The sequence below is a fragment of the Cyanistes caeruleus genome, chromosome 6 (assembly GCF_971803275.1).
Source record: "Cyanistes caeruleus chromosome 6, bCyaCae1.hap1.1, whole genome shotgun sequence".
NCBI classification, from domain to species: Eukaryota; Metazoa; Chordata; class Aves; order Passeriformes; family Paridae; genus Cyanistes; species Cyanistes caeruleus.
Genome location: NC_141706.1, coordinates 60,478,196 through 60,493,084, shown reverse-complemented (window position 1 = coordinate 60,493,084; position 14,889 = coordinate 60,478,196). Strand labels below are relative to the sequence as shown.

The following is a 14,889-nucleotide window of genomic DNA, read 5'->3' as shown; positions in this document are numbered from 1 at the left end:
TAATATCCTCCAGGGCTGGGGAGCCAGGCACTTCCCAGCCTTCTGAGCTGAGAACAACGGGATGCTGGGGAAGCTGTGCACCCCAAGCCCATCATATCTACATGAAAAAGCCTCGAGAGGAATAGGCAGGTCTCTTCAGGGAAAAAAAAATAGGAAGAAAAAACCCACCAGGGTATCTGCTTCTTACTCAAAAACTCCATTGGAAAAAAAAAATAAATAAAACCTGGGGGGAAAAAAAACTTGGAGTCCTTCTGGGTAGTGCCTTTCCTCCTTAAAGCAAAGCAAAGTGCCACTGGCAACAGGGGGAGAGCAAACAGGTCAGGCAGGGGAAGAAATGACACATAGCAATGGAATAAGCAACACACTTTGCAGAATTAGGAACCAAAAGCACATATTCAGGAGCCCAGCACTCACCCTGCTCCAAGCAGACTTTTATTAGCAACCAATCCCCATGGTCTGCTGAGATTCTGCTGAGAAAAGGGCAAGTTAACGCAGACACATCGGTGTTAACATTATCCTTGAACGGGAGTAGCATAAACACAAAATATTTGTTTCGCTGCTACTGTGCAACATCTGTTCCCAATGACTTACTCATTCCACGCTCTCCCTCCCTCGGGGTTCCAAAGTACACAAGGAGGAGGGAGAGGCTCGCAGGTAGCGACGCCGTGGTGCCCGCTCGGACCTTGTGCAACACCAGAGCCCGTTCCACAGCCTCTCGTGGGCAAAATTCTGCTCCACTGGGCTGGAGTTTGGCCCCCCGGGCTGAGCCTCGCAGGACACAGCCAGCAGCCCAGGCACTTTCTCTTTTCTGCAATTCGATACCTCCACACCTGAGAATCTGCGGGGATGGCAAACCTGGAGACTTTTAACTGAAAGGCTGCCAATCTAATACTTTCCTTAGCAGATTTTAAAGAAAAGAGGAAAAAAAAAACCAAAAACAACTTAAAAAGAAAAAATCAGACTTCAACCCATTTTTTTTTTTGAAACCGACTGAATCAGTCAGCTTTTGCTGCAGTGCCAGAAGCCAGCGATGCAATAAGAGCTCTCACTACATCTATTTTCCTTCCATAGAACCCTTTAACACCACACAGTTGTAAAAGCTAAGGGAGTTTGTGCCAGGTCATGATGTGGAGACAGGCTCTCCCAGGGAAACTCCCGGTGCTGACATTTTAGCAACAAGGCTTTTAGATATGTCAACTTGAGAGGAGAATTAAGAGATCCAGATATCATGACTGTGCATGAGATCATCCTGGGGGACAAATTCGGGTTTTGTAGTTACATTCCTGATACCTCCCCGCACTCCCCTGTGCTCCATCAGCTGTGCACAGCCACATTGCATACCCTGAAGACCCAGTAAACAGAGAAAAACACACACAAAAAGGCATGTTTCGAAAAATCATTTCCAAGATAAATCTCCTAAGTTTCCATATTCCAAAAGCAGTTGACATTTTTTTGTTGAGTTTGAAATAAATGGAACAAAAAGCTAGAATTTCTGATTTGAAGGTGAACACAAATCATTGCAAGAACTTGCCAGAATGCTACTAGAGGCACAGTGAACACCACAAGGAAGTCACTGTGCTCATACCCAACTTCAGAGCAGTGCTCAGAAAGTTTTGTCATCTTCTGATGTTTGAAAATACTCTAGAACAGTGTTGTCTGATCTTTTAAATTCTGGTTTTACAAGTAGCAAGGCTTAAAAAACCTGAGCCAAATAAAACAGGTGGTGTTTTTGTTGGAAGTCACAGGTGACTTTTTAGCCTAATTTTAAGGGGAAAATACATTTCTGATTCTGCTGATGGCAAGGAGCTAAATGCAGCTTTTGGAGGTATTGCAGCTTCTCTGTTCTGTTGGAATTTGGGGCTGCTGGGAGCCAGAGCACCTCAGTCCTGTTACACCAGCAACAAGAAGCAGCAGCCCTGTCACCACGAGGGTCAGAGCCCTGCCCCTTGCTCCAAAAATGATCACACCTTTTGTGTTCAAGTCTGCCACCTCAGACTGTGACCTCCCCAAAGTTGTCCTCATCCAGTGGGTGCAGAGCCTGGCTCTCCTCTCTCTCTCTCTGGACAAGTCTTGCCCTTGCAGGAGGGGATCCTTCCTGGGCAAGTGCTGCTACCCCAGGCTTATTGCACTGAATGGCATCACTGACTTCATCTCCTTACCTTCCCCAGCTTCAAAAAGGTCCAGACAAGACCACATCAAGTGCTTGAGGCTGTACCACCGCTGGATACATGGAGCTGAATGGAATTCAGTGCTCCACTTTCATGGCACTGAAAGTAGGATTGGATTTCAGCTGAGTGGCTCAACAGAGCTTCCTCAGACCTGCTCCACACATAAAGCAAAACTCCATCCCCTGGGTAAACTCGAGCTTAAGGAAAATTCTCACACTACCTGAGAGGCATGGAGCTGAAAGTTTTTCTGCCAGGTGTAGGAGAAGCACCAGGAGACAAAGTTCTGCCCAGAGCAGGGGATGGCTGAGCAGGACCGATTGAGTAATCCTGCTTCACCTTTCCATCAGCCTGATGCAGAGAAGAAATACAGGTACCTGCAGCAGGTGTTTCTCTGCACTCCCCCAGCAGCCCCAGATGCTTTTCCCTTCAGAAGTGAGTTTCTCCACCACACTCTTGCCAGCTGAAGCATTCAGATCTTACCAGGCCAAAGGCAGGAAGGACCCTCACGTTCACTACCTCATTCACTTGCCAACATCACCACAGGCTACAGTCCCACTGTGTAACCTGGTCCCTGTCCCCCTTTTCCTAGCACGATCTATCTGAACACCCTGGTTTTGAATTAATGCAAGAGAAATTACTTTCATTAGTAAGAGGCTAATGAGGTTATTTCTGAAGTCAGAACTAGATGATCAGTTTGAAGGCTACGAGAAAGGGAAAGCAATCTCACTTGGGGTTTCCCCTCTGCACCTAGAAAAATTTAAATTGTGTTCATTAAAAAGAGATCAAAATTCTACCTTAAGCAAAAGCCTAAGACAAGGCCCAGAAGAACACAGCCTACTGCTGGCCAAGCAGGGGTCAGTCCCTAAGAGTGTCCTGAAGAACAAAGGCAGCCTTAACCTTGCATGTTTTACTGAAGGCACTTGAGCAGGCACTAACCCAACAGCCTGTTTCTCATGCTGGCCACCTACAGACTGCAGCTTAGGCCCTGGGGCCCCCTGGATCTTCCTGGCTGTGAAATAAAACACCTAGGGGGCTTCAGAATAAGCTCATTCTGCTGTTCAGCTGCTTTGCCCAAGACTGCATCCAGGTCTAGTTTATAAACTGGGTCAGTCCCCCACACAGACCATTTTTACATCTCAGGCATCACACTGACAGTAGAGCCTGCCTCTTTATCCACCTAAAAAGGTGAAACATCAGAGCATATGACCTGCACTAGATATTAGGATGAGAAAAACGGCTTTCTAAGCTAAGGGAGAAGTGAGCATCATGACAGACTGCCCAAGGAGGCTCCTATAAGCAGGTTAGAAACATATTCCTCAGGTAAAACTAGCAGCAAGTTGCCCCTGACCAGGAGCAGGGCAGACCAGATCCCAGACCAGGTCTTTTCCCCTCTTGTGCCAAGGATTTTGTGCCTATCCTTTGACAGCAACATGGTGAAAGGGCTTGCTTACAAAACATTTTCAGAAACAAAACTGTTAGATGCATTAAAACCTCTCTGAGGAAATGATTAAAAGGAAAGCAGCTTCTTCTGACAGCTGATTAGACATCAGAAGGGTTGAAACCCCAGTCAGTGTGATGACTTCTAGTCTATAAAACTAAGATATTTTTATTTCATTTACAGAGCAAGAAAGAGAGCAGCTTCTGCTCCTTAAAATGTCACTGGTCCTCCATGAGCTCAAGACACCTTCCAGTACATGAGAAATTTAATGTTCCTGGTCCTCCTTCAGTGCTCATTGCCACAACCTATTGCACAGATGCAATGGATTTTTGAACACAAGATCCATTATGCTTGCTGCCAGAGGCTCAAATGCATACAGGCATTGAAAACACGTTGCCAGGTAGTTACTTTTTATACTGACTCAGTATTTGCTGGCAGTGGCTGCCAAGCATTGCTTGACTCTTACCAATAGGTTGGAAAGTCAGCACTGCTAATGAAATTCCTCGTGTTATCTGAAAGATCATCTTCCCCCCCATCCCAGAGTAAAATTTGAGTGATTCTCACATTCAGAGACCTACCCCTAGGCAAATTCTTACCCCAAGGAATTTGTGATACCCAAGGCAGAACTGACATTACCCCTTTCTGTCCCTCTCCTGCCCCGCACAGCATTTGTTTTGCAAAATCCAGCTGGACTGGAGCTGCCTTATGGCCCCACAGGGAAATCCATCCCCTTATTGCCCCCACCTTGGAGAGCTTTTTACACTGGTGCTTTTCAGTCCAAGCACTCTCAGCATGACCTTGGGAACGAAAATGGCACCGTCTCGTTCCCATCCTGTGCCAGCCAGGAAAGCCCAGCGCCTGCCAAGCGCCGGCCAGACACCGCAGAACATCGCAAAGTGCAAGGCAACTTCTTCCCTCCCAAAGCCAAATCAGCCATTTGATAATTAACCACCCGGGCCGAGCCAGACGAGCCCCGAGGACGAGGGTGAAGCTGTCGGTGCTGTCACACAGGAGCTGCCCCGGGGGGAGGCTGGGGGCTGACCCCGGCCCTCGCTCGCAGACACGGTGGCAGATGTGCCGGGCTTCCCCACCGTCTCCCCCTTGCCTGGCAGATGCCGGCCTCTCTGGGAAAGCGCTAAATGGATTCTGCTGAATCACTGCAGCAGATGGTTCGTAACACCACCTGGATAGCACAGAAGAGAGAGAGAGATAAAGAAGGTTGGGGAACAGAGAGTACCTAGTGTGTGGGCTGAGTTATCCCCAGGGATAAGTAACCTGTGGATAAGGTCGGCATTTGAACTTCTGTTTTCCCAAATTCCTGTGTTATTAAGACTGAGAACATCAATTTCCTAGAAATTCTATCCTGACATCTACAACATATATTGTTTAAAACCCCCTTGGGAAAAGCCTTCAAAACCCACTGGGATGCCAGAGCCCATCCTTTGCCTCTGGGAAACAGCAGCAGCACTGCCTGGCCCAGGTTGCTCTGCTGGTGGGAGCATCAGCCTTCATCCCTGCCTGTACCAAGCTCCTCCAGCTGGGGTAGGGCACAGAGGAGGCTGAGGTGTTGGAGGGGAAAGAATATTAAGGATTTAGGAGAGGTTGTAGGGTTTTTGATGTTTGAGGGGTCTTTTAGAGCCAGGTTGGCAAATACTTCAGTTTTCTGCAACAGATCATTTTGAAAGGGCAGGGGAGCCAGCTGTGTACAGAAGCGAGCAGCTGTACAAAAGAGAACAACAAACAGGAAACAGGTAACAATAACAAAGGTGTTTGCTCACTCTCCTGTTAAACAGCATTTTTTAATGTATTTTTTTTTAATTGGGATGAAAAGAGCATGTCAGGAAGAATGAGGGGCTACAGCACATACACAGAGGGTGCCTGCTTGGAAAGCACTTGGCATCCCTCTGCAATGTCATCCCACCTCTGAAAAGTAAAGAACCTGGGATCCCTTGGTCTGATTGTTAGGAGACATCGCTGCACAAAGCTGCCCAACCTGCAGCACTTCCAGCAGGGTCTCCCCAGCACAAAACACCATTTGAGAGAAAGTGCTCTCCAGGTAGTCGCTCACAGCTCCGCTTATGATTTCTCCTCCCAGGACAAGGCGTTTTCACACAACTGCGCTGTAGGCTTGACTCCATTTCACTTGAGCCCAGCTTTGTCCTACATAGGCTGTTTTTGCTGGGTCACACCTGCCATTGATTCCCTCAGAAAACAGCTGCTGTTTCATGTTCTGCTGTTCACCTTGCTCAGCACAACGGCGCAGAAAGACACTCGTGGGCAAGCGAAGCTCAGGATGGCACGATCTGACCTCGAGCACAGTAGAAACTGGAAGGTGACAGTGCTGCCAACCAGCTGGGCAGTAATACAAAGATCCCTCTACCCCAACTACTTCGCATGGGGGACCTCCCTCATTAAAGTCATGCAAGAATTTAACCATTTTAAGCAATAAATAAGATCCATCCTCAGTGCTTCCCCACAACATAGAATCCAACAGCACCAGGGACACTTGACATGGTCAACATGAACTCTCCTCATGCTTTGGAGGCACTTGGTCCAAACCAGACCCCATCACCTAAGCCAAGAAAAAGCCATTTCTCTGTGGTCTTCAGCTGCACAGCTGTATTTGGTGACACACAGCCAGGTACCCCGGATAGCCACAGCCTCCTCTGTGCCTATCAAGGCCAGGCCACTTCCAGAAGGCACTTAAGACTTCAAAACAAAAGCTAAAAATAAACAAAACCATTTCCCAACATTCATCCCAAGGAGAACCAGGCTTTGCAAGGGCAGCACGAACCCAAGTTGCTGGCATGGGCACGGCTGACCCCTGCCAACCTAAGGAGCCCATGACGTGCTGTAATCCTGGAAGATGCCCATCCCATGCTGTAAGGGCTGTCAGCCAATGCTCCTGGGGGCTCACCCCCTTTCCTGTAGGTCACAGGATCACTCCCAATGTGGCCATGAGCTGCCAGGCAGGGAATCCTGCCTGGAGCAGGATCCCATTGCTTATTTGGTACATACACTGCCTACACACCCCCCTTCCCAGTATCCGCTTAGTGGCCTGGTTTCTTCTCAAAGCTTTTTATATTTCACATTCCTAAGATTTAATTATGTTATCAGAACAACAGGCATCGGGATTTGGAGTGCCAGAATTCACATTAGCAATTGCTATCAACAAAGAAAATGGGCACAGCATGCCCATGCCAGAGGAGATGTGGGCTGCTCTCCTCAATCTACTCACGGTTATTTATAGCCTGTTTGCAAGCCATCCACCTCCCAGGTTTAGCTTCAAGCTTGCTTCTTTCTGAGCACCCTCTCTCTCAAAGAAAAGCCTTTTGCGTCCTCCTTCCCTAGCACCACACTCAGATTTGGGCAAATTTTAATTTTTTGGGGGGCAAGGCGAGATAAAACCTCCTTGAATGTTCTTGCATACATCCCCAACAGCAGAAAAGACTGGAAACAGAGCGCCACAAATAAGCAGCTGCAGGGACACTCAACTCTCAGCGGTAGAAATTAAAAAAAACCCTAAAAAATATATATATTTATAGTTTTTAACACTTCACCACATTGCAGCAGATCACCACGTATCTTCAGCAGCTTTCAGCCCTCCCCACAGATGGGGATGCAGGCACAGGATCTCTAAGGAAGGACACATGCCTGAAGGCAAGAAATACCCACCTATTTTGAGATGACTGTGAAGAAACCTCTACGTGGTAGCAGGAGGGGAGCGATAGCTGTGCCTCCACACCAGCATTAACTATAATCTGCTCATCCTTTAACCAGCACCACATTGAGGCAGTCCCATTCTGCCAGCATCTTTTTGCTTCCAAATAGTTAAGAAACACGAGACACAGGTGCAAACCTCCCCACCAGCTTACTGCCCCTCCCCTCAGCAGCAGCCAGCACGGACAGCTCGTGCCTTCTTCCTCCCAGTCCCAGCTCCTGCTAAAATCAGCAAGGACTGATGCAGGTGCTCAGAGGAGCGGGTCAGAGCTCAGCTCCCCAAGGCTGGGGGAGATTCTGCACTTCAGAGAAGCCCAGAGCAGCAGTGCTGGATCAGCCGAGGGTGCCAGGCTGTCCCTGCACACCGCGGCACCCCATGCTCCCAGGTTTGTCACCTGGCCACCAGCCCCTGCCTGCAGCTGCCACCAGCATCACTCGGGGCAGGGCTGCCCCACAGCCCCCCTGGGGCACCCAGGGAGTGCTGCTGAGCCCCCTCAAACAGCCCCCAAAAACCCTGCTCAGAATGCAGAAGTGGTGCTGGGTTAGGTCCAGTCACTAAGGAAATGCTCAGTCAGGCTCTGACCGAGACACGGCAGCTCCTTACATGCCTAAAATTCCAGATGGCCCTGAAAAAGAAAGAAATTATTAGAGTATATCATAATTATTTTTTTTTTAAAAAACAGAAAATTATAAAATACTTGCATTAATTAATGATAATCATTATCAATGCATAATAAAAAATCCCAAACACCACACCCCTTCCACTAAAGGGGGGAAAAGGCTCAAGCTTACAATTCTAGCACGTTTTATTTCATGTAAATTTATAAAGACAACAATCCTAGTCACGATTGTCACATTGTACAGCACATACCGATACAGTTGCAAACAGAACTCCACGCAAAACTAAGCGCTAACAGTAGCCTGAATCACTCTTCCTGCGATTGTCGTATCTAGACTAACAGTATTACACTAACACTGAAGGAAAAATAGTTCACTATAAAACAGTGATAGAACATTTTTATAAAATATATTCCATTCCAATAGCTTTTCTACATACTGTATACTATAAAACTCTCCCACAAAAATTAGTGTCTTTAAATATACATATTTAATCTGAACTGCACCAAGATTAAAAACAATTAAAAATATCAATGATTTTTTTTTTTTTTTTTTACATTAACTTCACAGTATTTGTTTGTAGTAGAAGACAAATCCAGTGTTTAAAATGCAGAGCAGGACTGTTCCCTATGGAGACAGCAACTGCCCCACAGAGAAATAGTTTATGAAGAGACAAGCGTTAAGTGTGCCATGTTTTAGTTCTTCTCCGTAGAGCCATGAACCATTTTGAAAACATGCTCCGAGCTATTGCAACTTAAAAATAAGAGACACACAGAGAAATAGCCAAAAAAAAGTCACCTTAAGAACAAAAATAAGTGCAAACATTTCTTTACTTTAGAAATTCAAGCTATGAGGAGTGGGAACACAAATACCAGACTATGAGAACAGTGTGTTCATGATGTAGTCAAGGATGAGAAAGTCTTTTTTTTTTTTCCTTATTTAAAAAAAAAAACAAAACAAAAACAACTTTTGCCCCATATTCACTGCAGCACAGAGCATGCTCATAGCATCAGTTTAATGAATTATTTCTATACTAAGATCAGACAAAAACTTGTTTCAACTTTTCCCTGCTCCATATGCTAACGATGTTCTTATGGCACATCCTATTTTATGATCTTCTAAAAAAAAATAAAAACAAACAGTAATTGAAGACTGAAATGCAAACAAAAGTGTCACAAGAATGCAAAATTAAGATTACCAGCTTCAGTAATGCTGACTCTACATTAAACTCTTTACATGTTGCTCAACATGCAAAACCCACTGTTATAAAATTTAAAGTGTAAATTAACTAGTTTTGAAATAGATTAACAGTAATAATTCCACTTCAAAAACAAAACAAAAAAATCTAATAAATACTATATCAAGTATCTTCAGGAGAAAAAAAATAACTTAATTTTAGTAGAAAGAAAAATAACTTAATTTTACTAGATTTTGTTCAGTGCTATTTCCAATCACAGCAAAAATAAAAAAAAGAGAAAAAAAAGAAAAAAACTGATTAAGTAGAATAAGACCACAGTACCAAAGCCACTTATGTTCAAGATACAGTACTCTCCCACAACTTTCATATGTAACAGGTTCAGCAAAAATATTTTACAGTTGAGAAATTAAACTGAAAACAAACCCCAAAACTATAAATAAAAGCAAAATTTCACATTACACGTACATTCATAGTTTAAGAGATGAATAGTAAGAGGCTGTAACAAGTATATCCTGATTTTCTTTAAAGAGGAAGTACTTATTTAAAAAAAAGTTAATCCCATATTATTTATGTAGGTAGTGCTCAGATTTTGGACCAGAGGGGGAAAGGCATTGGGAAGTTTTTCTTCATAAGATGCAATACAGTATTTTAAGCACAATTTTTAAAAATAATCTAACTCAGTGCTTCGAATTAATTTTAAAATACACGCTTAAGTTTTACCAAACAACTCCAGGAGTGTCAAGAAAGCTGGTGAAGCAATGCTAATGCAGCAGAAGGACATTCACACCCCTCAGATATTATTATTATTATTACTGTATTTCAGTCCCGTGTACGTGTACCTTGAATGGGTGATTTGACTGGATGGGAATAAAGTGATATCCACAGACATGCACAGACCAAATGATGATCTAATAGGCAAGAAACTGAATCATCTGGAGTAAAACTGGCTATAGTTACAGGCAGCCTCAGTTTACAAACAAACAAGAAAAAAAAAGAAAAAAAATTACCCCCAAAAACTTCCCCTGAAAAGATGGGACTTGGGGAAAAAGGCCATGCTTTCCCTCCAGTGGTTCATCCTCATGCTGCCTCTTGGGAACACCAGCAATTGCACACAATTTGGCTCAGAGGGTATTGCCAACTTCATAAAAATAAAATATAATTTCATGCTGCTGGTTTCAGCATGGCAGCAAACTTTTCAGGCAAGAGAGCAGGGCATCTCCTAATGCACAAGGCTTGAGTTACCTTGAACTACAAAACTCCAGGGAATTTGTATCAGGAGGGGTATTTGGCCACTTTACAGCTGCTGTCCCCTCCAAGGGGAATGGGATCAGCCTCTGGATCTTGATATGGGAAGGAAAATATTCACATATTATACAATTTTTTTATATAGCCTAGCGTGCATCCTTCAACATTTTGGGAGTGAATACGCTGCAGACAGAAAGTATTTTTCCATCCACATTGTATGCTCAAAAGCAGCTTTTCTGCAGGTCAGCCCAGTGAGGAGGATGGGTGAGAAGGGAAAAATTAAGTCAAGTCCCAAGGCAAAAACTTCTCATTTAGATTTTAGGACCAACTGCAGAACAGTATTAATGGAATAAAGAGAATAAAAAATGACCAGCACCAAAGATGCAGCCAGTAATCCTCAACCCCTTTAAAATTTGGGCCAATTCATTGTCTCATCTAGCTCTATAAAACCAAAGTAAGTCTGCCCACTCTGCAACGTGTGGACAGGTTTCTCTACACCAAAATGTATTTAAATCATAGTTCATCTCTTCAGATGTTTCTCTGCAACACACAGAGCGCATTTGGGGAGCTTAATGGAAGCCAAATTTTTCTCCAGAATTTGCTGATAATGTTGTTTTTTTTAAAAAAAAAAAGGTAAAAAAAAAAAAAAAAAGAAAAACCAAACCAACAAAACCCTGACCACAAAGCAAGTACTTCCAGTGTGAAAACTGATGCTAAATCATTGCAGAATTACTTAAGATCATTTCACATTAATAATGTAACATGGGTGCACAAGAGAAGACCTAAAGGACTGTGCTAGGAAGGGAGAGTGGCAGTGGAAAGGGGGAGATGGAGAGGTGGAAGGATTGCATTAAAAGGCCTCTGGAGTGTATACCACCGCATCTTTTAAAGATCATATACCTGAAGTGAATATCACCAAAATAAAATAAAGGAAAGGGAGGAGAAAAACAAAATTAAAATTCAGATGCTGCCTTTTTTTTTCTTCCTGTTTTGTTTTAAAAACGTTGGGGTGGGGGGGGGGGGGTTGTAGATATTAAAAAAAACCCAAAAACAACAAAAAAACCAAAACAAAAGTCACACATCTCAAACAACCAAGGACTTTACAAGGCCACAATGAAATTTGCGGATATGTCTGTACAAATCCCCGGACTGCGTGAAGCGTCTCTCGCACCACTTGCACCCGTGGGGTTTCTCCCTGGTGTGCACGACCGCGTGGCGGCTGAGGTTGTGGGAATACTGGAAGCTCTTCCCACACTGGCCGCAGGTGTAGGGCTTCTCCCCCGAGTGAGTCCTCTCGTGCCTCTTTAGCGTGTACATGCAGGAAAAAGTCTTTCCGCAGAGGGTGCAAGTGGGGACCGACCCGTCGGGGGACAGGCGCGTCCGGGAGCCGTCCTTGTCACGGAAGTGAGAGCTCAGGTGCAGCTGGAGGATGTGCGGGCTCGGGAACACCTTGCTACAGAGGGGACAAATGCAGATATGGCCAGGAGGCACGAGGACGCCCGACGAGATGTCCGACGAATCCATGTCGTCCTCGCTCTCGTCTCGCTCTTGATCTATATCCTCCTCTCGGGCATGAGAGCTGCCATTCCCCGCGAACATGTGTCCTAACCCTGTCACTAGGCTTTTGGCTGAATTCCCAAAATGCTGACTCTCTGGACTCCTGGCTTCGCTGTCCTCCTGATCTGACAGCAAGTCTTGTTCATCTTTAACAAGTGGCTCGGTACCCTGCTGCTGGCTGTCGGAAGCCAGCTGTCCAAAGACATAGGAGGGGTGTAAGGAATCTCTCCCCGGCACGGGCTTGAAAGACAAATCCAGCGCACAGTCCACATCACTCGAAGCCAGGGGATGGTTAACAGACCTTTGGGACAAAGGTCCTGTGGAACTATTGACATTAGCCTTTGTTTTTCCAGCTGCTGCGGCGCACGGTTCTGCCTCTGTCGGCACAGAGCTGACACTTATATGATCAGAGGACCAGGCGGGGTGACTGCTGACCTTTTCTTTGCCTGCTGCTCTCTCGTATTCTGCAACGCTGAATTTTTGTTTGTTTCCTGGGTCAAACTCGTGGACCAGGGGCACTCCGGCGTCTAGAAAATGCTCCGCTTTCTCCAAACTAGCCGCCTCATCATTAATCTTCTCTTCCGAACATAATTCTTTATCTTTCAACTTGCCCTTGCAGACTTTCACAATGTCATACATGTGAAGGTAGCTCGCCGCAGCCAGCACATCTTCCACTGGGAGACTGTTGAATTCCAGCTTTCCCTCGTACATGAATTCGAGCAGCAGGCTGAAGGCAGGGGCTGTGACAATGTCACTGTTCAGATGCACAATATCCCTTTTGTCTAACTGGTCCCTGTAGAAAAGATGGAAGTACATACTGCAAGAGGCAAGAACGGCTCTGTGAGCTCTGAATTGAGCTTCTCCAACTAAAACAGTACAGTCACACAGGAAGCCCTGGTGACGCTGCTGACTCAGACACTGCAGCAACTGGCGGCTATGGTCTGGAAACTCCATTCTTCCTTCATAACCTGTTCAAAACAGGAAAAACTTGAATGCTACTGTAAACTAAAGCCTCCTAGCAGCTGTAACAAACAGATCGGCTTTTTGGTAACCCAAGCCAAAGAAACAGCCTTGGAGATAACATTTACTGTTAATTGTCTGTAATAGTTTTATTGGGGGGGGGGGGGAGGAAAAAAAAAAAAAAACAACATCAACACAACATGCTTCTCATCCTTTCGCACCTGCTCCGAACAGGAAAAACTTGATTGTAAGTAAACAAAAGCTAGTAAAGCAGCAGCCCCTCCAACCTTTGTTTCTCCCACTAAGCACTTTAATAAAATTAAGCAGAGGAAAGCGCACACACACCCCCGAAAAGAAAAAAAGCATCAACTCCCAGGCTGTCTTCCCAGCAACGCTAACTTGGGGCATCTTTTAATAAAGCATATTCCCCGCGTCACGCACGCACACACACACATTTAAACTTTATCCTCAGTCGTTATGCACCGAATGACAACAAAACAGCGGCGGCTGGCGCTGGGGGAGCGGCGGCTCTGCGGGGAGGGGGGCACGGGGCAGGGAGGGGGGGAGGCCCCGGCGCCCGCACACGAGAAGGGCGGGGGGGGGATAAAAAAGGGGGAGGAAAAAGTTTCCCTCGAAGTTATTAAAAGGCAAGGAGGAAAATAAGCGGCGGAAGGCCGGCGGGACTGAGGCTGCAGCCGGCTGCGTGGCGCGGCCGGGCGCTTACCTTCCGCGGGGCGCGGCGGGGCCGGCCGCGGGCGCGGAGCCGGGCGGGCAGGAGGGAGCGCGGTGCGAGCGCGACCGAGGCGCGGCGGGAGGGAGGGAGGGGGAGAGAGAGAGAGAGAGAGAGAGAGAGAGGCAGGCGGGAGGGAGGAGGAGGGAGGGAAGGAGGAGTGCTCGGTTTGCTAATTACACCGCAAGCTGGAGAGTCAGCTGCTCTGACTTCACTGCGATGGAAATGCTACCTCCAGCTGTGCGCCTTTTAATGCCATATGTTACTCCAAATCTCGCTACCAGCCAACCACAGCTTGCTGCCTTTTAAAGTTCCAGCAGCCCCATTTATAGCCCGCGATTAAATCCCACAAACTTGCCCCGAGCCCGCCCCCCCTCCCCCGATACTCTCGCCACCAGCAGCCCCCAGCCCGGACCCCACCTCCCGCCGCAAAGTTGCTCCCCGCAGCCCGCCGCGGTGACCTTCGCCGGTGCCCGGCTCCGCGCAGCGCTGGGGGGGCCGGCGGGGGGAAAGCACCGCGGAGCCGCTTTCGGGATCTCCCCCCTCCACAGCCGCGCTCCCCAACTTTGCGGGGAGGACTTTCCCCCGCCGGGGTGTGGCGTGGCGGCGCGTTCCCGCCGCGTTTCCCCGCTCCGCGGCTCTCCCCGCGTTACTCACCGGCGGGCGGCGGCGGCGCTCGGCGTCCGCATGTGCGCGGCGGCGGCGCGGGCGCTCCGCGGGCGCGGCGCGGGGCTGTGGCGGAGCAGGTTGTTGGCCGGCCGCTCTCGCGATACTTTCGCTGCCGCGAGCCGCGGGTGCGGGCGAGGGTGCGGTGGCGAGCGGCCGTGTCCCCGTCTGGAGCACACAATGGCCCCGCCGCCCCGGCCAGCCCCGCCGCCGCCGGCCGGTGCGCGCTGCCGGCTGCGCCCTCCCCCTCGCCGCCTCCTCCTCCTCCTCCTCCTCCTCCTCCTCCTCCCGCTGCTGCTGCTGCTGCCGCCCTCCCCTCCCGGCCGCTGCATTGGCAGCGCCGCCGTCCCGCTCCCAACTCCGCTGCGCCGCCGCGGACAGGGCGCGCCCGGCCGGCCGCTGCAGCCCGACGTGCCGCGGGGCCGGGGCAGCGCGGCCGCGGGAGCTCCGCGGGGCCGGGCCCGCCGGGGGGATGAGGCGAGGGGCGCGGCGCTTCCCCCCCAACACACACACACACACACACACACACACACGCACATACACACACACACACACACACACACACACACACACAGACCCGGGTTTATGT

General features: G+C 47.9%; 1 protein-coding gene across 6 annotated transcripts; it reads right to left on the bottom strand.

Annotated features, from left to right (window-relative positions):
- Positions 1-8,114: 8,114 nt before the first annotated feature.
- Positions 8,115-14,516, bottom strand: ZBTB42 (zinc finger and BTB domain containing 42). Of its 6 annotated transcripts, none has more exons than XM_086892851.1 (2): positions 14,292-14,516; positions 8,115-12,912 (listed from the first exon to the last, which is right to left on the bottom strand). In XM_086892851.1, exon 2 carries the CDS (start codon positions 12,896-12,898, stop codon positions 11,471-11,473), a length of 1,428 nt encoding a protein of 475 aa, XP_086748977.1. In that variant the 5' UTR covers positions 12,899-12,912; positions 14,292-14,516; the 3' UTR covers positions 8,115-11,470. The 6 variants fall into 6 exon arrangements, with proteins under 6 accessions (XP_086748977.1, XP_086748981.1, XP_086748979.1 ...); XM_086892855.1 differs by having other exon boundaries at positions 14,055-14,312; XM_086892853.1 differs by lacking the exon at positions 14,292-14,516 and adding an exon at positions 14,096-14,264.
- Between the last annotated feature and the right edge of the window lie 373 nt (positions 14,517-14,889).

Excerpts from the sequence above, each read along its gene's own strand:
- ZBTB42 (XM_086892851.1), bottom strand. The coding sequence starts at position 12,898 with ATGGAGTTTCCAGACCATAGCCGCCAGTTGCTGCAGTGTCTGAGTCAG.